The sequence below is a fragment of the Zasmidium cellare genome (genome assembly GCF_010093935.1).
Source record: "Zasmidium cellare ATCC 36951 unplaced genomic scaffold M409scaffold_2, whole genome shotgun sequence".
In the NCBI taxonomy this organism is placed as follows: Eukaryota; Fungi; Ascomycota; class Dothideomycetes; order Mycosphaerellales; family Mycosphaerellaceae; genus Zasmidium; species Zasmidium cellare.
The window spans coordinates 1,469,200-1,488,952 of record NW_022986946.1 but is presented as its reverse complement, the minus strand read 5'-3'; the positions used below and the strand labels follow the sequence as shown (position 1 = coordinate 1,488,952).

Below are 19,753 nucleotides of genomic sequence, written 5' to 3'. Positions count from 1 at the left end.
ACCACGGTACCTCATGTACAGTAGTGAACAACACCTTGGCTTTCTGGCCTCCTTAGGACCGCTCCCGGCTGGCTCCTGAATTCGTGAATGTGAATGTTGACGTGAGGGGAGACCGGAGAAGCCTAGATGTGAAAGGCAGGTCGGCGAATTCGGAAAGTGAAAGATCAATGAGCGAAGAAGAGTGAGCATGACTGTTCTCGGTTGTCCGGCGGGATGAGTGAATGACCTGTTTGCTCTTTCCCTTCAAAGCTGGCGAGACACGGACAAACAAGCGCACATGCACTTCTAAGCCGTGTCCCTCCTCGCGACCAACAACAACACCACCACCAAAAGGCACGCGATTGAACGGCAATGGGGGACACAGCACGCTACTTCCATACATCGCTGTACTCATTCAGCGCGACTGCACGCACTGCAATTCTCACCAGATTCAATGCGGCCGTTGGCCATGGCACTGTCAAGTGCTGGTACGACACTGACAGAGAGGTAAGTCCATACGCAGGCTTAACATTCCGGCGCCGACTGACTCCACGCCTCGTAGACCTTCGTCCTCGAGTGTCCCAACGCCTTGGGCATCGCGGCACAAGCCGATGAGCAGCTAGGCGCCGTCATCGAGACCTACGTGCGGCAGGAACTGGTAGCAGCAGAAGAAGACGAGGTGAGATGGCGACATGACGTTCAGATCCCCCGAGTCTTCACTGACAGACCTCATAGCGCCCTCCAACTATCAAGCGCTTCAAGGAGGCCTTGTTCATTGACCTAAACGAGATCGCCCAGGATCCAGAAGAAGTGGAAGTTGTGCCTGTCCAATCCGTGCAAGCACGGGCTCATCTGATCAAGACATCCGAGTCTGAGGGCAAGCGCCTCAAGTTCATGCCCTTGTACAGTCTTCCTGATCGTCTGCTTGAGCGCACCCTCGCCCCCGAGAATGCCAAGGTCAACAAGGTGCTTATCGACGGTCTAACTTGCCGAGCAGTCCGTTGGCACACCAGAGATGGTGAGGTCTTCAATGGCAGGACTGGCGTGGGCCTCTCTTTGGCAAATGATGACACAGTCGAGCTTCAGCTTCCTGAGTTCTCGATCCTCAGGGATGAGAGAAACCACGGCGTCGATGTCGATGGCCTGCCTGCAAAGACTTGGGAGCATGTAGGAGATCCGCCCACGGTAGAGCAATGGGTGCAGGGAACTGGCCAGACGCGGCAAGTCGAACCTGGCGAGAGACCCAATGTCCCAACGGATGCTAGAAAGTATCTTGCCGCTGGACCTGCAAATCCAGGTCGGCTGAGAGTACCGAAGGGACAAGGCTTGCTTCCATCACCACTTCCTCCACCGGACGAGCCCACTACAGCGCCAGTGGGCACAGAGAGCGAGTTCAACAAGTTACTGGCTGGCGAAATTGGAGACTCTGAAACCGATGAGGAAGAGGAGGCCGGGAGTGATACGAATGAGACAAGCGAAAACGACCTTACGGCCATCTTGACTCGTGGCTCAAAGAAGAGCACACAGCAAGGTGACTGGGACTCCCCGGGCCTCCTGAAGCCACAGCCGCGCTCATCTACACCCTCGTATGCCAGTGCTGCGAATACGGTGACGCCGCTGTCGGTATCCCGGAAGCCTTCACCAGCAGCTCAAGTTCTTGACGATCGCAGTAACAACTCTACACCGACAAACACCACTACGAGCACACTGCAAAACCACCCAGTTCCAAGCGACTTCCCCGAGTACGGCAGTCGTCACGCCACAGTAGACCCCGTAGGCTTGATGGGAAATGCTGCCAATGCCGCACAATGGGCCCGCGACAACCACGTTCATCGCAGCCCGAAAAAGAAGTCGAAGCGGGTCATGCCCAGGAGTACAGCAACCCGAGATAGAAGCCGTGCAACAGAGACTTCGACGTCAAGGGCCGCTTCCATCGCTTCCTTCAATTCCCAAAGCACCGTCCGTCAAGATCCCCGCGAGGCAGATTGGGTCAATAAACCCGTCATGGGCAGAGCTCAAGGTCGGAAGCTGATTGATGACGCCGCTGCCATCACTTCGGGACCTGTCAGAGTCCCGCCCGGACTTGAATATACCACGGGATCAAGTAACACGCCAGACCATACCGACGATGGCTCTGACGGGGAGATTCATGAGAGTGTCAAGCAGCTGCCTCTAAGCTATGCTACGAAGCGAGACACCATGCGGCAGAAAGCTGGCAAGAAGAGCAAGAGCAAGAAGGTCACGTCCAAGCTTCCCGTGCCCAAAGCACAACTTCCACTACCTGAGCCTCCGCCACCGCCCAAGCGCAAGCAGAAAGAGGCCCCCATCCCTGTCCCCGTGCAAACACCAATCCCAAACCACACGGTACCCAGCACCACCAATGCTGCGGGATCTTCAGGTGAGGCAGCGCCTCTTCGCGAGATAGCCACAGACTCCACGTCCATCGAGCACCATTCGCATGCTTTTGGGAAGTTTCTGCTGGCTCAGAAGGAGCGAATACGAGAAGAGGAGGACGACGAAGATGAAGAAGAGGAGAGTGACAATATGAGTAACCGTGTCAAGCTTGTGGCTTCGATTGGCGTCCTCTTGACACGACCCATGAGCAAAGATTTCAACAGAGGAGTCCTGACGCCGACTGCTTCCCAGAAGCAGCTCAATGCTTCCTGGTATGCTCTCCGAACCGACATGTTCACTCGCTTGACCACATCGAAGGAAGATGCAGCACACATCATCAACCTCATCGGTGGAAACACAGAGGCCACGACTGTCTACGAGATATGGGTCCATGATGGAAGCGGAACGCAGCTGATGATCAACGTGCCTTCGCAACAGAAGATGGACTACACGGTCAAGCTTCAAGACCAGGTCCTCGCAGAGGCATACGCCCACTTCCCAATGCACGTCTGGGACGCCATGTTCGCCCTCGTCAAGCCAGGAGCCGACCACATCTCACCCTCAGACGACGCCATCAAAGAATTCGTCAGCTCGATGCAGACCGAAGACGGCGGCCCCTCCTTCAAAGCACTGGAGCGCGTGGGTCTGCTCACCGTCCAGAGAGTCCTAGCCAAACGCATCTTCACCAAGAAAGCAAAAGGAGGAACGGTTCTCCACGTTACGCAAGTCCAGGACATGGGCATCGAGTCGCTGAACGAGAAGCTGTACAACTTCCAAGCGATGACGCTGTCGCACATCGAAATGGTGGACCTTCATCGTCTTTGGTGGGAGGCGAGATGGGAGGTTTCGGATCTCGACAAGGCGGGCGTGCTGGAGAAGGAGGTGGATGAGATGGTTCGGGGGATTGATGCTGTGGGGTTGGAGGATATTGGGCCGTATCATTATGGGGAGCCGGAGTCTGATGATGAGACGGCGGCGGTGCCTGTTGTGCCTTTTTGGTAGATTATTGAGGGTGATAAAGGTGGTCGATGGCTATGTGGTGATCGATGGAGCCGCCAATGGGGGTTTGATGCAAAGTGATACTCATGCTCAGCAGGCAAATGAAAGTAGCTACCGTACTGAGAAGACAGAGCATCGTAATGCGTCTTCATTTCTGTTCCGTAACTACATGATAGGGAATGCAAGAGCCTAGACGGAGTACGGTCCAGTACTCTTGCTCAAAGATTGATCTAGATATGTGAGCCAAACAGCTCGTGCAAACCCAGTCGCTCTATCTACGAATGTTCATCCCCCTCGTGAAGTCAATCATCTTTCCTACCACCTTCCCGCTGCCTGGCAAGCATGCCATGCGCTTGAATCTGTCAAGCAGTCCTGCGTACTTCTTCCCCTCGATCTGGTCGAATAAATGTCTGTATTTCGAGCCAGTGTCAAACCCCTGATCCTGGAGCCAGGGGGAGCATCAGCTTCAGATGGTTCGTTAAATCGTGAGTCCGTGGCCGAGTGGATGAAGTATCGAGATCGGAGCTCTTGGGTTGATTGAATGATCGCGATTTTGTCCGCGGAAGCCGCAGGCTGATACTGCTCGCATGGCAGTATGTCATGACCAGCGAGCATCATCAGAAGCAGATCGACACACTGCCGCCAGCAGTCGGCCCACGGATTTCAGAGTGCGACATGGACGCCAGTTCAAGAAGGAACGGCAGAATATCGCAAGACAAGTTGTAGACGTGACAAAGGCTGTCATCAGTCACGAGATGCCGTACATGCCCAGCGGAGTTGGGTCTTCTGTGCGTAACCATTCGCCATTGAAGGCGTTGATCAGCCAGTCGCGCAGTTTCGAGTAGACTATGTTGTTTGCTCCGTGGAAGTAGATACCTGGGAGTAAAGTCAGCTCTTGTTCGAAACATGATTAGGCTAGAGCTCCTGCTATTCGAGCACTTACCATGATCTGAATCGGGGAAGACATGCACATCGTAGTTCTTGACGTTTGCCAGGTCGAGCTTGTCTAGCAGTTGAAGGGTGTTTTGGAAGTGTCTGATAAAAAGTTAGCACATATCGGAGAGACAAATTTTGCTCTTTGGTATACATACACATTGTCATCGCTGACACCGTGCATGACGAGGAATCGCACATTGCCCGACAGGCCCTGCATGTTGGAGATGGTGGAATTCTCGTAGCCACCTGGGTTGTGCTGTGGCGTGTGCATGTACCGTTCGGTGTAGATCGAGTCATAGAAGCGCCAGTCGGTCACAGGGGCAACGGCCATGCCATACTTGAAGGTCTGGCCAGCGTCCGTCTCGAGAGTCTTCAAGGTCATGAAGCCGCCGTAGCTCCATCCCCAGATGCCCATCTTCTCCGAGTCCACGTACTTCTTCTTGGCCCACATCTTCGCCGCTTCAATTTGATCGTGTGCTTCCCAGGAGCCGATGTTGCCACGGACGATGGTCCTGTGCTTGCGACCGAGGTAGCCGGTCCCGCGGCCATCCAAGGTCACCACGACATACCCAAGGCTGCTTGCGACGAACGACTGAAAGTCAACGTTGAACTTGCGATCGACGTGCTGGAAGCCTGGGCCATTGTAAAGGTAGAACAGTACAGGGTACTTCTTCTTGCCGCTGTCGTCAAAGTGGGGTGGACGGCGCTCTACCAGGTTCAAGTCGTAACCATCAACGTTGATCGTCTGGTAGATTTCAATCGGTAGCTCAGTCTTCTTGGCAAGCTCGTTGAGCGCCTCGTTATTTTCAATGACTACTTCCAGGTTCGAATTATAGTTGGTTGGGCTGGCCTTGACCTTCTGCCACGGAATTTCAGGTCCTTGGTTCGTCAGCAACATGAATCGGCCTGCGGTGGAGAACGAGACACCATAGTAACCGACTTCCTTGGTATTTGTCACAGCTTTCACGCCCTCTGGACCATTGCTGAGCGGAACTGAGTAGAGATGCCGCTGAGTACTGCCATCCTTGGTGCCGATGAAGTACACAACGTTGGACATAAGGTCGATGCTTGATGGCGCCTCGACGACTTCCCACTCGCCAGAAGTAAGCATTTGGGGCTCGGGGTTATCGAGTGGCGTAAAGTATGCCAGATGGTCGTAGTTATCGTGGATGATGGTATCAACATATCCATCGTGAGGCCGTCCTCCCTCAACGTCCTTAGGCACAAACTTGGTGGTGTGAGATACTTCGAACCAGCCGCCGTCCAGCTTCTGAACATCGCGTTCTCGTACTGTCTTGCCAGTTCGTGCAACAGCGTCGATTAGGATGATCTTAAGGATGTCGCTCTCGCGGTTGGTGGAGCGAATCAGCACTTTCCCAGTCTCGCCCGCCCACAAGACTTCGGTAATGAGCCGATTGTCATCCTCGAAGTCGTCATCGATTGGGACAGTGAAGACCTCAGCTTTCTTTACATCGTAGAACATCAGGCTGACCACGGACATGGGCGCACCAGCTTTGGGATATTTGATGTGTCGAACCTCGGGATAGTTCTCCTCGCCTTTGTTAGGCATCTTGCCACTCGGTCTGCTGAAGAAGTATTGCACCGGGAAGGTAGGAACCTTGCTCTCGTCGGTTCGGAAGAAGGCAACGTATTTGCCATCTCCGCTCCACCAAGTAGCTCCGCCATCAGCAAGCACCTCTTCTTCGAACACCCAGTCTGGGATACCATAAAAGAGATCCTTCGAGCCGTCCGTGGTGATCTTGTTGACGATGTCTGAATCGAGGTGTCGAATGAACATGTTGTTGTTCCTTGTGAATACAACGGCGTCACTGTTAGGGCTCCATGATGCTAGTTGCACTCTCGTATGGATGTCACCAGGATCAAGCGGCTCTGCCTCCTGGGTGTCAACGTGAAAGATCCAGTAGCGACCGGTGCTGCTGTGTCTCCAATTACTCTGGTAGTTGCTTTGAACGAGAACGTGCTTGTGGTCCTGGCTTGGCCATGCCTCGTCAACGGTCACCGTCTCGCCAGCAACTGAAAAGTATCCATTCTTCATGAGTGTCTTGCTGTGTTGCTTTTGCACTGACGGTTCATCGCCTCTGTATCTAACGTCTTCCACCACCAAGTAGTCGCGACCATCCTGTCCACCTCGCTCCAGTAGTAATCCGTCTTCTCCGTCTGGACCATCAACCCACTGGATAGAGTGATGTCTCGCAGACCATTCTCCGCGCAGCACCTGGTCCAAAGTCACTTTCTTGCCATTGCCGGTTGTGCTTGTCGCATGTGGGTCGTGCGGACGAGCAGAATGAGGCACATGCCTGTCCTGGGAAACGAACATGAACAGTGCTGCTATCCACCCGACAATTCCAATCGCGACCAGGATGTAGAGTACGCGACGTGCTTTCTTGTCCGCGGGCTTGACCGATCGCTGCCATGCCAAATGGTCCTCCATGTCCATCTCTTCGGTCTCTCGTGTTGGACCGTCCGAGTACAGCGCTTCCTTGGCCTTCATTGCCGCTTTGTCTGATATGTGATCCAGAACGAGCGATGTTGTCGATGCGGATGATGCTGAAGGCCGGCCAGCTTCGTAGGGACTCGTGGGACTGGTAGGGTCGTCTCCTCCCGTCAGAGGCTGTGACTCGTCGTCATGACGCTCGTCCTGGCGAGGCATATTGGGCCAACGTGTACGGGGATAGCGTGGGGATCGTCGGCGGAAAGGAACGACCGCACAGCAGTCGCAGCCTGCACGATGGCGATTCTCAAGCAGCCCACGAAGAGGCGCGTCTTCCTATTCACCACGACAGTAATGTACAGGTGTGGTCTCTCGCAAGGTGCACGAGAAGTGATAGGGAGATGCGAGTCGGGCGATCAGCTGCGGCTTCCATGGAACAAGCTCCAGCCAGTCCCTGGTTCCAAACAGTTCACCCAGCAGCCAAGCAACCGCCTTCTTTGTTCGCGCCGCACGAGTTACCGGCCATTGACGACCAAAAACATCAGGTATAGCCCGTGCTGGTACTGCGGACTGGAGACTGCTGAGATCGATGCTGTGGGGGATACGGTCTTGTGTGCTTCAATCCACTGTTGCACGAAAGTCTAATTTGTATACTATTTCGAGAACAGGATAGACTCGGCCCGCTACTTCTGTGACTTGGATGGCCTCTCGACTTCACCAGTCCACCACACTACATCCCAGTTGCCATAAGCTCGTTTTCTCCGGCTCAGGGATCACAGCCTGCTGCCCTGAAGTCACCGCCGCTTCTCGACGGCCTCCCGAAGCAGCTTGATAACGTGGCTCGGGTCCTTTGCGCCAAACACAGCGCTGCCCGCCACTATCACGTTTGCCCCAGCGTCTGCGGCAGTGTCGATGGTCTTCTCGCCGAGCCCCCCATCGACCTCGATATTCAACTCGGGGTATCGCTTTCGCAGCGCTTCGACCTTGGGCATCATATCGGGCATAAACTTCTGGCCACCGAATCCAGGCTCTACGGTCATCACCAGAGCCATCTGCTTACAGTTAGCCAGTGAAATCAACAACGAAGTTCAGCACGTACGTCAGGCACTTCCTCCTTGTTAGGATTGTCCAGAATCTCGTAGAGTACGTCCACCGGCGTCTTGGGCTTGATTGCAATTCCAGCTCTCAGTCCTTGATCGTGAATGTACTTGATCAGTTCTTTAGGGCTAGTCTCCTGGTCGCTGTGGCCTTCAGGCGTCTCTGCGGCCGTCGACGATATGGCGGCTTCGTAGTGAAAGCAGTAAAGATCGCAGCCAGCTTTCTTGAAGTCCTTTACCCATTTCTTCGGCTACTGCGACGGTCAGTATGCTTGCTACTTTCCCAACACTGTCAACTTGTACCTCTGCTATCATCATGTGACAATCGAACGTCCCCTTCCCGAATGCCTCCTTAGGCCGGTCGACGTGTGGACGGATCATGGTCACAACAGGAGCGCCAAAGGTCATATTCGGTACGAAGTGGCCATCCATGATATCCACATGTAGCCAATCTGCGCCCTGCCCTATGGTATCCGAGCATGCTTTGCCCAGAGCGCCAAAGTCGGCGCTCAAGATTGAGGGCGCTATAATCGCTGGAGGCGCCATATTTGATGAGAAGGTCGTCTAGTTCACGACAAGGTTGCCCGATTGTGGAGTGGGAGCCGGGAGTGGAAGGTCGGAAAAGTGCTACGACTGTTGGCGGTAAGAAACGAGCAATACCTGTAGTCAATGCCCGCTCAGCAAAATGTTTGATAGAGAGCTTCGCGTCGTGTCGCGCCGAGCGGTGGAGCCGCCACGGGCCGGTGGTCGGAAGATTTGAGACGAAAGCCGACCTCACTTCTTCACGTCAACATCTTCCTCTCGCACAACTTCACGGGTGGTGCCATACTGCATCTCATCGTCGGACGGCACCATTCCCATCATTGAAAGCGGCATGCGCAGCATATATTGCCCAGAGCAGCGACGCGCTGTTCCCATCCTGCACAACATGAACTGGCGAGCTCATTGGTCACCTTCTAAGCGCCCTCTTCAAACCCTCCGCGAATCCTCAGCGCGTACTGCCATCCACCCATTTCTATTCGACGGGCACTTTCTCCGGCCACCACGCACACCTACGCGTGTGCGACCTTGAATGCGACCCGTCGGACAGAAATGGGGAACGAGTCTTCTGGAATCCAACCACGCCCTCGACCGTAAATGAGGCTCGGCTTTAGCGCCAGCCTTGACCACGTCGTAATGGCTTGGGCATGGGAATCCTGCTAACCGCCCAGCGACTGGGCTTCGTGTGACCTCCAGTAATGATGCCTGGGCGAAGTCGTTTCGGTCTGTATAAGGAGCTGTGCCGCACAGGTGATCTGCTTACTCTTCCTTTCTGATCTACTGCACCGGTTCTGCGTTCGTGGTGTTCGTCCGATCTGCTTCTCTTTCGCTCTGCTTTCTTGTTTCGGGTTTGAGATACTTCGTTGATCGAAGCCTCTGTACATCTCCACCGCGGGTCGGCATACAATCTTTTGGAACACAACGAAACGCACAGGAACAGTCGCTGCCATAGCCAACGAAGGCATGGCTAGCACAACCTTACGACCGATAGCCTTCAAACCCTCTGCGCCGGTTCGCAGTGACGAAGGCTTCCGTAATACAGTAATAGAGGACACACCGCAAGTCTCGCTTCGCCGGGCACCTCCTCAAAGGCTCCAGCCATGGCCCGCAGTCACATCGCCGCTCAGTGATGACTTTCCAACACCAAGGGCCAATACCTCCGTTCCAGCGGCACCAATCCTCGAAACGAGTCCGGATCCCAGCAATACAGATTCATCCGAGTCCGACCAGAGCTCACTATGGAGCAAGCGCAGTTCAAAGAGTTTCGATGAGCTTTACGATGTGTCTGAGAGTGATTCTGAGGAGGTTCCCATCAAGCTGTCTTCGTCAGTGAAGAAAAGAGTCTACGGGAAGCAGACGAAGAATCGATACCCGTCGCTGGTCATTCCATCTCCGTCCCAATGGCCGACTATCGAGAAGCTGCAGTCCGCGACTGCTCTCTCCCCGCCGCTGAAAGTGAATCTGTCCCCCTCGATCCTTGCGCGATTGCAAGAACGAAGCCTTCGAGTACCGAGTACATCGTCCACGCCCTCGCTTGATGGAAGCCAAACATCCGAAGAACTGGCCAGATCGAGCTGTCCGTCCACTCCAGAGATTCTGGACCCAGTCGAGTCCGATTTGGCCTGGGAGCCGCCTGTTCAACTCAATCCGTCTGTCGAAAACCTTCTACAGCATCTCCATCCTGACGACGGAAACAATTCTCAGGAGACGGTCATTGAAATTCCAGAAGAAGCTGTTCACGAAATGAGAGAGATTGTTGAGTCCCCTCCAGTCACAGGACAGTTCAAGATCAAGACGCCGGAGCCGGCACCTAATGATTCTGAATCCGAAGATGAGCTTTCTGCACTGTCAGTCCCTTCGCCTGGCGGGTTCTTCGCTTCGCTCGATTCAACCATGGCACGGCAAAATTGGTCGGGCTTCGAGCCAGCTCTGACAACAAGTACGGCGACTGAGTTCTACGGCGTGCCTTTCCGCTCGCCGCCGAAACAGATACCCACCACGAGCACAGCAACGACATTTTACGACTTGCCTTGGCGCGATCGACCCAAGGATCCTGTGGAGCATGTTCTCTCCGTCAAGATCCCGACCAAGTCTACCGACCCTGTGACAGCACGCAAGGTTGCCTTCTCTCCAATCGAGGTGATTTTCGAAGTCGACGAGATTGACGACACGTACGACGATGCATTGAAGCAAAGTGCTGCAGCGAATCTCAACCGAACGCAATTGTGGCTTTCGGCACAGAATGCGTACATGCAAGCTCTGTGCGAGGAGGACGAGGTTATTTCTAGTTTCGGCGACATCGCAGATGCCACTCCGAAAACCCCTGATCAAGCATCACCGCCGTCTGACGAGACTTCGCCGGGGAAAAAGTCGGTGCGATTCGCCGAGGATGAGTCTCCTATCGTCAAGCCAGAGTCGAGTCCAGAAGAGGAGAAGCGCATCTCTCCCATCCATGATGGTACGTTCTGGGAGGCGTGGCGGCACCAAAAGCGTTCGCAGCGTGCCAGAGACGTCTTCCGTCACAGACAAGCACGAGCGGAAGCCGAGCACGTCAAGCGCTTGAGCCTTCAGAAACAGCACGCTGAACAGCTCAATGGCAAGTACGAGATCAAGGACACTGAGAGACCTGCACCTCAGCGTCCTGTTTCGTCCTTCCTCCCGTCGGCTCCCGAGGACGAAAGAAAAGAGTTGATAGCACTAGCTGATCGAGAAAGACAAGCTCTTGAGCAGCTCCGGTCTTCTTCTTGGCACCTTGCGGCACAGAAAGAAGTCAATGGCGGGAAGCTACTTACGAGTCCGATTGTACAAAGCTTCAAAACACGAAGAGATGTCAGGGTCTTGGATCTTGCTGGCCAAGTACACTGTAGCTGGGCATGGACCGTCGCCTCTGACCATCCAGATGCCTCCATCTACACCACTGTGTCGTCTGATGCCGAAGCCCATGTTGCTTCTCTGGAAGGCCCGAGCAACCACTTCGTCGTGACCTCACCCAAGCTATGGGAACTTCCTTTCGGCATGGACTACTTCGACGTCGTCTCTGCTCGAAATCTGTACTTCCACCTCAGGACCACCTGGCCGAAGGGCTTTGCTGTCGATGAATGGGAGCTCACACTGCGAGAGTGTCTGCGGGTGCTGAAGCCTGGCGGATACCTCGAGTTCGATCTGCTCGACGCTGAGCTGGTCCATCCTGATGAGCTAGGTCAGGCGCTGGGTGTGGAGTTTGCTTTCAACCTCAAGACTCGCGGCTACGATCCCTCCTCTGGCAAGAACTTCCTACCTCGCCTCAAGCGTGCAGGTTTTCACGAAATCAAGCGGGCTTGGATGGTGCTGCCTGTGGCTGATGCTGTCCCACGATGGAGTGACTCTGGAAAGACTGGGAACAATGCTCAAACCACCGAGCGGCTCATCGCTGCAGATGGCACTGTGACTGAGTTTTCAGCACCGCTGACAGGCAGCACCAAAGATGTTCGCGCCATGACAGGCCTCGTCGGCGCCAGGATGTGGGAACAGTGGATGCTCAAGTTGAGTATGGAGATGGGTCGTAGTGAGAAGAAGGTGTTGGACGACGTCGTCAAAGCGCTGGAAGAGGGAGGCAAAGGGAACGCTAGCTGGAGGTGTCTCGTTGGTTGGGCAAGAAAGGACTTGTAAGAATGTCGGTGATCTTCGTTGATGATTGAACTATAACTACATAATAATGGCCGTAACACTCACTCATATATATCCGACCTGCGTCCAAATTGTGCGAATCTCTCATCAGTCTGCCCATTGGTGCCTGAGGTTGCAAATTCCTGCACGTGACATTCATATTTGGCTACTTCGCGACTCTGCGACTGCACTTCAATCTGTCAAACAATGCCACCACCGCTTCGATAGCATTCGCATCCGACACAATCCCCGACCGACGCCATGCTATTCTTCAGCTTCTTCAAGACGTTGGTCAATCACGAGGTGACGGTGGAGTTGAAGAACGACATTTCGATTCGAGGCACTCTGAAGAGCGTGGATCAATACCTCAACATCAAGCTGGACGACATTCAGGTCGTTGAAGAGCTGAAGTACCCACATCTGGTCAGTAAGAAGCAAGAGTCAGGTTCAGGGGTTTGGAGGAAATGGATATCGCACACTTGGGCCCGCGAATAGGGTGGAATGAACAAACACTTGAACGTGAGGAGCTGACGATTGTGTGTGCAGAGCTCAGTCAAGAATGTCTTCATTCGAGGCAGTGTAGTGCGCTACGTTCACCTGCCAGCGAACGCAGTTGACACGCCGTTGCTCGAGGATGCTACACGAAGAGGTGCGAAATTGTCACTGTACTTGTGCATGTGGAGGCGTCTACTGATCACAGAGTGTCTACAGAAGCATCACAGACCGCAGCAAAGGCGAAGCAGCAGGGTTGAGAGAGGATCATGACTGGATGATGTGAGGAAAACGACGTCTTCGAGAAAGAGCAGGGCAGGCCAGATTGTCCGCGAGAGAGGCACATGCTTCATGAGCTCGCATGCGACACCAGCATAGCCACAATGCGGTGCAGCCAGCTGTCGCCATGACCACGGCTGGGACAGTTGAATAGCGTCCTGAATCCGGACAGGAGGAGAGCAGAAGAGACATAGCGTGCTGTCAATCAAGTTCTGGTTTCCTTGGACACCCTCATACATCACCTTGTTTCCCTGTTTTGACAACCACAAGTCTCAGGCACGAATACAACAGTTCATTGACTCTCGACCAAGCAGTGAGGACACACTGTCAAGTCACGAGAGTCTCTCGTGCTTTGCGCGAGGGGTGGGCTTACGCAAGGTACGTGGACAAGGCAATAAAACGAGATGAAGGGAGGTTGCTAACAAACAATGCTACAGGCCAGCTGTGTCGTACAGCCTTCCACTGAGCATCCTCCGCGCCCGTCTTGACTCCCGTTTGTCTGATCTGTCATGCACACACAAAGGTGGCTTAACATGTTTCGGTGCAACGTCGCAAGGGCCGGTGCAGCGAAGTGTCAAGATGGTTACACTCATTACGGATGCGGGACGAGTGATCATCGCCTGGTATAAAGTCGAAAGACATCCCATCTCATGGCATTGACAAGATTTTCATTTGATCAACCCACACAGCATTCTCGCATCAACACGTCGAACAACATGCGTCTCTCCTCCGCAAGCGTTCTCTGCCTCTCCCTGGCCCTCTCCGCCAACGCCTCCTGGCTCGTCGTCAACAACTTCTGCAGAAAGACCCTGTACCTCTCCAACGCCAACCAAACGAGCTGGACTCCCCCGATTCAGAACGTCTCCACCGCGACGTCGTGGACGACCAAGATCTCGGGAGAAGGAAGTACGTTCACTAGATACCGGCGTCCATGGCGAGAACAAGAGCTCACGTACACGAACAGATCAACTCGGCATCTCTCTGGTCGAAGAGTACTACAACGAAGACACACCCCGATTCATCCTGGGCTCTTCGGTCAAGGACGGGAGGCTGTGGTGGACGGTCAATAGCTTGAAAGCGGATCCCTTCGATGGCGAGCCGTTCAATGTAAGAGATGGACCTCTCCGCGCAATGAGAGGGTTCTTCGAAAAGCTAATGAGGTGTTTCTATAGGTGACGGCCGGCTCGAAGGAATGCGGTTTCACGAAGGGATACAACCTGGACGTCCACAATTGTCCTGATGGTGACTTTGTCCTGGCCTTCAACCCTTGCGTTGATAATAGTTGAGTCGGAGGAGTTTTGAGGGTAATGTGGAAGGTAGTGAGATTGCAGAACATTCACTTATTGTACTATGGGTTTCCAAATAGCGTTGACAAAACGTAGCTTCTAACAACACGAAGAGTGTGTTTACTTCCCCTAGGGGCTTGCTGCATTAGCGTCGTTCACGCTTGGCTGCAGGTAGACAGTACATCTCTCACAGCAGCTCGCCGTGCCCCATTGCATTCAACGAACCTCAACTACAATTAAGCAAACTCGTTAGTCTGCTTCGCAGTCAACTGTTAATATCAAGAGATCCAGCAGACTTCCCTAAACATGGTGCGTAAAGACCACTCAAGAGACAACGACAAACTGCCCCTGCCCCGACCAACCGGGGTTGCGTGGCACAGATCCAGCAGACTCCATCAGACGCAGACGATACGGCTAGCCCTGAACTTCCAACGGCAACTCGAGAATGCCGTGCAGGACGTCGTTCGTCTCGCGGGTCCAACGCCCCCCGTCGACGGGACCGGTGCTGAGATGCAACAACTCAGCAACGAGCTCACGGACAGCAGCTCAGGCCTCCATGACTTCTTCTCTGACTTTGCGTCTACAGCTCTCCATAATGAGCGAAGGAGCGATGGCTCTTGTCCCGCCAGGCGAGTCTTCGACCTTCCAGAGGTGCTCGAGCAGATTCTCGGCTATCTTGGTACCTTCGAGCTTCTCCGAGCAATGGAGGTGGACAGAACCATGTACCAAGCCATCGAGTCGTCGCCCCTCCTTCAAGAAAGGCTTCGACTGCGACCCTCCTTGAGCGGATACTGGGAGAACCCTTTTCTCGCGAGTTCGAACCGCCTCCGAGAGAGAGGGCTTGACAGAGGTCGCCCGCTTCCAAGCAGTGGGTTCCCGGGTTTTGCATGCCGTATCTATACTACTGCCGAGGGCACAGGCTTCGCAGGCGTCACGGCCAAGTTCCCTCATGAAATCCCGAGGATAGGCAAACGCTGCCGAGCGATGCTGGTGTGTCAGCCACCGGTCTACACCATGGGCGTCTACCCGACGTGCTGCATGTACAATCCCTATGGATTCGCGCCTCGCGACGGAGAGCGCCCCGAACCAGCGCGCAAGGACTTCGCAGGCGGGAGGTTGATTCAAGAGGTGGCGGACCCGCCCTTCGATGTTGTCACTTCCGACCGCGGCGTCACCGTGGGAGACCTCTGCGACATGGCTGTCAAGACCAGGAAGCTGCACGAGAAATGTCCCTGGGCCCCGCCCGCAGCTCACACGGACGAAGGCGACGTCTTCGTCAACGCATCCTTTGGCGGCGCAGTGAAACTGCAGGCGGACGATCCGGCCGTCAAGTTGAACGACGTCGCTCCTGTGCTGCCTCGTGACTATGTGGATCCATTCTCCTCGACGCGGCCCTTTGGGATCTTGGATCGATACGTTGCGGCGAAGGGACGAGGCAAGCAAGCACCGTGGACCTATTCAGAAGTGTTGATATGAGCAACCTTGCTGACTGCAACCTGTAGCGTACATCAACGGGGAGCCGAGGCCGAGTTTTCGGGAGTTCAAAGATGGCGTTGATGCCGTGACGGGTCTGTATCCGGGGGAAGAAGAAGAAGTCGATCCGTGAGTACACTGGAAGAGAAGACCTGGCTGTGCGAGGACATTCACGACCTTTATCGTCACGAGCAGATGAATGAAAAAGATCGTTTCCGCGGGGTCGTCTCTTCGATCATCGGTCATACTTGCTATATATGCTACCAGGGGCTTTATTAGACGACCCAAAAACTCTCTCGAGAGAGAGAGAAAGACTTCTCAACGTCAAGAGGGCTCTGATAGATGACCGATGAGACATGCTAACAATCGAGGGACCCACGAAGCCTGTCGTCGAATAACGAGAACATCTTCGACACACGTGTGCACAGAAGATATGGATGTCTTCTTCGTGATCGTCACGACAAGGAAAAAGTCGTCCCCATCAGAGCAAACAGAGCAAGCAAATAAATATAGTAGCATCGTACTTTCCGAGTCTTCGAAACTTTCGGTCCTGTCGGTCCTGCCGGCTCAGCCTTGGATTGTGGACACGGTGGAGACTCAGATGTGGACGAAGGATCGAAGAAGGATTTCATGTGAATGGAGTGGAGGTATGTCATCAGTCATTCCGTCCGTTTCGTCATATCAGAGATTAGTAGTTGTGTGTGCAGGTGGCAAGATTCAGTAATTCGAGGGGGAGAGATGAAAGAGGAACAGGGATTGATTGATTGATTGATGCTACGCTGATGCGTAGTGTTTAACACTTTGTCGAGTTCGAGTTCATTGTAGTTTTTGCTAGGCTATATCGATCCGTTGACGACGATCCTAGCTAGCTAGCTGGCAGATGAACGAGTCTCAGTGGCGACAGTAGCCTCTCTTCATGAGACGGACTTTTCTCATAACGAGAATCAAACGACGATAGGGAATCCTTTCCTTCCTTTCCTTCAAAAAGCGAGGGGCTCGGCCGCATCCACGCATCATGATATGGCGCTCCACGTTCAATAACGCCGACGACAGACATCCAAGCGAAACGATGTCCTTTTGAAAAATCAATGGCTTTCCTTCATTCCCCATTCCTCTCTGATGCGAACGCCTTTCCTTCCCCAATCCAACAACAAAAGGAATATCAAATAACGAACTTCCGCTTAAACAAAACGCTATGCTTGTCGAAAAAACTGTGTGGTATCCTTTCCTTCCTTTTCTTTCAATTCGGCCGTGACTCTTCGTTTCGTGAATTTGTGGTTCATGTTCATCATCGACCTGTAGGCCGTCCTGACGCGGCGGTCATGTTCCGTTGTCGACGAGTTTCCTCTTTGATCAACTGCTCGACCAACTCTTGCGGTGCGGTGCCATTCGCGGACTTCCTCGCCCCGGCAAGCAAGTACTCCTCCTCTCCTTCTAGCTCTAGTGGTGTGACGGGGCCTGGACTGCCGAGTGGTTGGAGTCGGGGACTGATCGGCTTGCCAGTTGAGTTGGATGATGTTCCCCGTGATAGCAGCTCGCGTTGGTTGAAGTAGAGTTGTTTCTGCACGTCGCTGTACATTCGTTGATGTGCTCGCGGGGAGACGGGTGGTTGTGGAGAGGTTGTGCCGTCTGGTGTTGATTGCACGCTGCTGTGTGCTGATGGGAAGTTTGCAGGGTGGAAGCGAGGGAGGGAGGGCAGCTTGAGGGAGTTGGTGGGTGGTCGGCGTTGCTTGCTGCTGCTTGTCCGCGAATGCATTGGTCGTTGTTGTGGTGGTTGCAGGGTGTCGAAGTGTGCGGATTGTTTGAAGCCGGGTGAAAGCGGAGAGGTTGGCCGCATGGCCGGTGAAGTTCGCGGCGACGGCATGGTTCGTGGTGTGAGCGGCGAGGGTGTGTTTGGGTTGAAGGGCCTGGGGGTGTTGGAAGTCGTCGGACGAGAGAGGGATTGCGGTGTTTGTTGAGGGCTGGAGCGCAGGCGTGTCCCGTTGTAAGACATACGACCAGTTGATGGAGTGACTGAGCAGACGAGGCGCGTTGCACAGCGGCGGGAGATGGTTCGGTTTGGAAAGCAGGTGGAATGGAGTGATTTGATGGAATTGATGGCCGAGGGTGGAGCCCGCCGCCGCGTCGGTGCAGGCACTGGCGTAAAGAGTTGCTGCGGTTTATCACTCGGTGGAGCCTGAGCGGGTTCTTGGGTTGCTGCTGGTGGAGTCGTCCTCGGCTGCGTGGCCGTGGCAGTTGTGACGGTGCGTGTGTTGTATCGAGGTGGAAGCGGTCCTGGGATGCAGCAGATAGGCGTGTCTTATTTTATGCCGTTGCTATCGCCGTCCACTCCGCGCCGACGTATGGGGAGTGTGTATCTGCCTCTCTCGTATCGGCTCGTGCTGCAGAATCGCGGCGGGTTTTCGCAAGGGAGCAGGCAGGTGTCACAGGGCCAGGGCCAGCAAGCATGCACGCATGCCCTCGCTCTGATCCTGACTCCCACTCGGGACAGCGCGAAATTGATCGTGCCTTGTTGTGGGAGCGTGTGCTGGACCCTGTCACTGAGCAGCGACTGAGTGTGCGCGGATTTGTGGAGCTGGCGACACCGTTCCTGCGCTGTGAAACGCAGACAGCTGCGGTACTTCGCGACTTTTTGTTGTTCGTCGGATGGTATCGTCTCCCGACCGAATCTCCCCCCTCTCTGGCTGCCACTACTCTATATACTGCTGACGAATGGCCTCTCCCACTTATCAAGCCGTCACCGCAAGAGTCGGCACCACGCGAACCCATAGCCCAAATCCTTCTTGGCCGCGATACGATGATGGCTCCATGACGACGCCGCTTCCACCACGCCAAAAACAGATGGCAATGCGCCTAACAACATGAACCTACCTTGTGCGGGCTAGCTAGCACGCAACAACGCGGGGTCAATCAAATCACTTCTCATTGCTGCATGTGTGAAGGACGCGGCTCTGGCGTCTGTTCGCTGTCGTTTCTGCCGCCTGCCTGCCACTCGGCTCAGCGGCGGGTAATAATATCCCTCCATCCTTTGTTGCCGTCCGCCGTGTCAAAGCCCTGCGCATGTTCGGTGGTGATGACGGGTCCCGTGTCAGCAGACATGGCAATCGGTGATGAAGCAGACGGACATCGCTATCGCTGCTGTCTGTGCCGCGCTACGAGAGAAAGCGCACAAAGGAAGATTCAAGCAAACGTCCTTGGAGGCTTGGCCGAGCTCGTGTCTACACTTTGGCGCCACTGCGACCTATGTCTGCGCACTGGTCAAAGGATTCGAGAGTGGTATCACGACAGAGATCGCGTAGCTGCAGATACGGTACTTTTCTCCTCACAATCTTCCTTGTCTAGCATGCTATTTACCCCGAGGAGAAAGGACGTGATCGGAGCATGGGACATGTCGTGGATGACTTGCAGCTCCAATAACACTTTCCTTGCGATACTCTCTCCATCTGTGCATGCGCGCTTCGATACCACTCTGCCAACAAGCGATGTGTGCGCGCCGCTCGTTTCGGCAACGATGTGTGAAGTCTTCAAAGTAGTCACTGAATCGTCACTGTGCATGAGCCGCTCAAAGGCAAAGTCCGCCACATCCGTCGAATCCTTGTCTGACACGCAGCGCCCTCCATGGCCGTTCTCCGCTCGTGGCCTTTGTCAGTGGCTGGTTGCCGTTAGCCAAGGCATTTGTAGTCGGTATGTCACTGTGGATGAGCGAATATAGAGCGGACGCCTTCGACAGTGGAGAGAGCGACCAGCCACCTTCCCGAGGGGGAATATCCTCGCAAGCATTGTCGTCTTCCGCATCAACAATTCAGCCGCTCGCCAGACTGCATAAGCGATCTGCGCAACAGTACACTCGCGATGCCGTCTTGGGTCTTGTGAGCGTTGCTGCTGCGGTGCAACAGTATAGCTCTCCACAGCTTGGCATTGAGAGTAGAGAGCAGTATTTCCTGCCGCGATAGCCGGAATAATGATTTGTCGACAGGAGAGAGCAGTGCAGTGAGCGGATGGACATGGGAAACTCCATAATGCCGCAAAGGGTGTCCGACATAGCCCTTGTTGACCAATGAGTAGACGCAGGAGATACTAACGACCGCCAGGGTCGTCTTTGCGCAGGGTGGAAGGTACTATAGGAAGTACTTGTCGGTCCAGTTGATCTGATGATCAGTGGACCCCCTGGATCCAGTAGC

The 19,753-nt window shown here is 54.4% G+C and overlaps 9 protein-coding genes across 9 annotated transcripts; 6 read left to right on the top strand and 3 right to left on the bottom strand.

Annotated features, from left to right (window-relative positions):
* Window positions 1-351: 351 nt before the first annotated feature.
* Window positions 352-3,375, top strand: M409DRAFT_17149 (uncharacterized protein; the record flags this gene model as incomplete). The annotated part of the gene is made up of 3 exons (XM_033803930.1): window positions 352-486; window positions 542-658; window positions 715-3,375. 3 exons carry the CDS (start codon window positions 352-354, stop codon window positions 3,373-3,375), a joined length of 2,913 nt encoding a protein of 970 aa, XP_033674093.1.
* A 745-nt stretch (window positions 3,376-4,120) lies between these two features.
* M409DRAFT_49682 (uncharacterized protein) lies at window positions 4,121-6,979 on the bottom strand (the record flags this gene model as incomplete). The annotated part of the gene is made up of 3 exons (XM_033811312.1): window positions 4,121-4,248; window positions 4,316-4,407; window positions 4,464-6,979. 3 exons carry the CDS (start codon window positions 6,977-6,979, stop codon window positions 4,121-4,123), a joined length of 2,736 nt encoding a protein of 911 aa, XP_033674092.1.
* A 575-nt stretch (window positions 6,980-7,554) lies between these two features.
* On the bottom strand, window positions 7,555-8,403 carry M409DRAFT_17147 (uncharacterized protein; the record flags this gene model as incomplete). Its single annotated transcript, XM_033803929.1, has 3 exons — window positions 7,555-7,812; window positions 7,860-8,108; window positions 8,161-8,403. 3 exons carry the CDS (start codon window positions 8,401-8,403, stop codon window positions 7,555-7,557), a joined length of 750 nt encoding a protein of 249 aa, XP_033674091.1.
* A 957-nt stretch (window positions 8,404-9,360) lies between these two features.
* Window positions 9,361-12,045, top strand: M409DRAFT_17146 (uncharacterized protein; the record flags this gene model as incomplete). Its single annotated transcript, XM_033803928.1, has 1 exon — window positions 9,361-12,045. The coding sequence occupies one exon, from the start codon at window positions 9,361-9,363 to the stop codon at window positions 12,043-12,045; it is 2,685 nt and encodes an 894-aa protein (XP_033674090.1).
* A 258-nt stretch (window positions 12,046-12,303) lies between these two features.
* Window positions 12,304-12,794, top strand: M409DRAFT_17145 (uncharacterized protein; the record flags this gene model as incomplete). Its single annotated transcript, XM_033803927.1, has 3 exons — window positions 12,304-12,465; window positions 12,589-12,691; window positions 12,754-12,794. 3 exons carry the CDS (start codon window positions 12,304-12,306, stop codon window positions 12,792-12,794), a joined length of 306 nt encoding a protein of 101 aa, XP_033674089.1.
* A 735-nt stretch (window positions 12,795-13,529) lies between these two features.
* On the top strand, window positions 13,530-14,099 carry M409DRAFT_49679 (uncharacterized protein; the record flags this gene model as incomplete). Its single annotated transcript, XM_033811311.1, has 3 exons — window positions 13,530-13,719; window positions 13,778-13,920; window positions 13,986-14,099. The coding sequence occupies 3 exons, from the start codon at window positions 13,530-13,532 to the stop codon at window positions 14,097-14,099; spliced, it is 447 nt and encodes a 148-aa protein (XP_033674088.1).
* Window positions 14,100-14,405: 306 nt separating this feature from the next.
* On the top strand, window positions 14,406-15,575 carry M409DRAFT_17143 (uncharacterized protein; the record flags this gene model as incomplete). The annotated part of the gene is made up of 1 exon (XM_033803926.1): window positions 14,406-15,575. One exon carries the CDS (start codon window positions 14,406-14,408, stop codon window positions 15,573-15,575), a length of 1,170 nt encoding a protein of 389 aa, XP_033674087.1.
* Window positions 15,576-16,860: 1,285 nt separating this feature from the next.
* M409DRAFT_17142 (uncharacterized protein) lies at window positions 16,861-17,436 on the bottom strand (the record flags this gene model as incomplete). The annotated part of the gene is made up of 1 exon (XM_033803925.1): window positions 16,861-17,436. The coding sequence occupies one exon, from the start codon at window positions 17,434-17,436 to the stop codon at window positions 16,861-16,863; it is 576 nt and encodes a 191-aa protein (XP_033674086.1).
* Window positions 17,437-18,669: 1,233 nt separating this feature from the next.
* On the top strand, window positions 18,670-19,284 carry M409DRAFT_49676 (uncharacterized protein; the record flags this gene model as incomplete). The annotated part of the gene is made up of 1 exon (XM_033811310.1): window positions 18,670-19,284. One exon carries the CDS (start codon window positions 18,670-18,672, stop codon window positions 19,282-19,284), a length of 615 nt encoding a protein of 204 aa, XP_033674085.1.
* Between the last annotated feature and the right edge of the window lie 469 nt (window positions 19,285-19,753).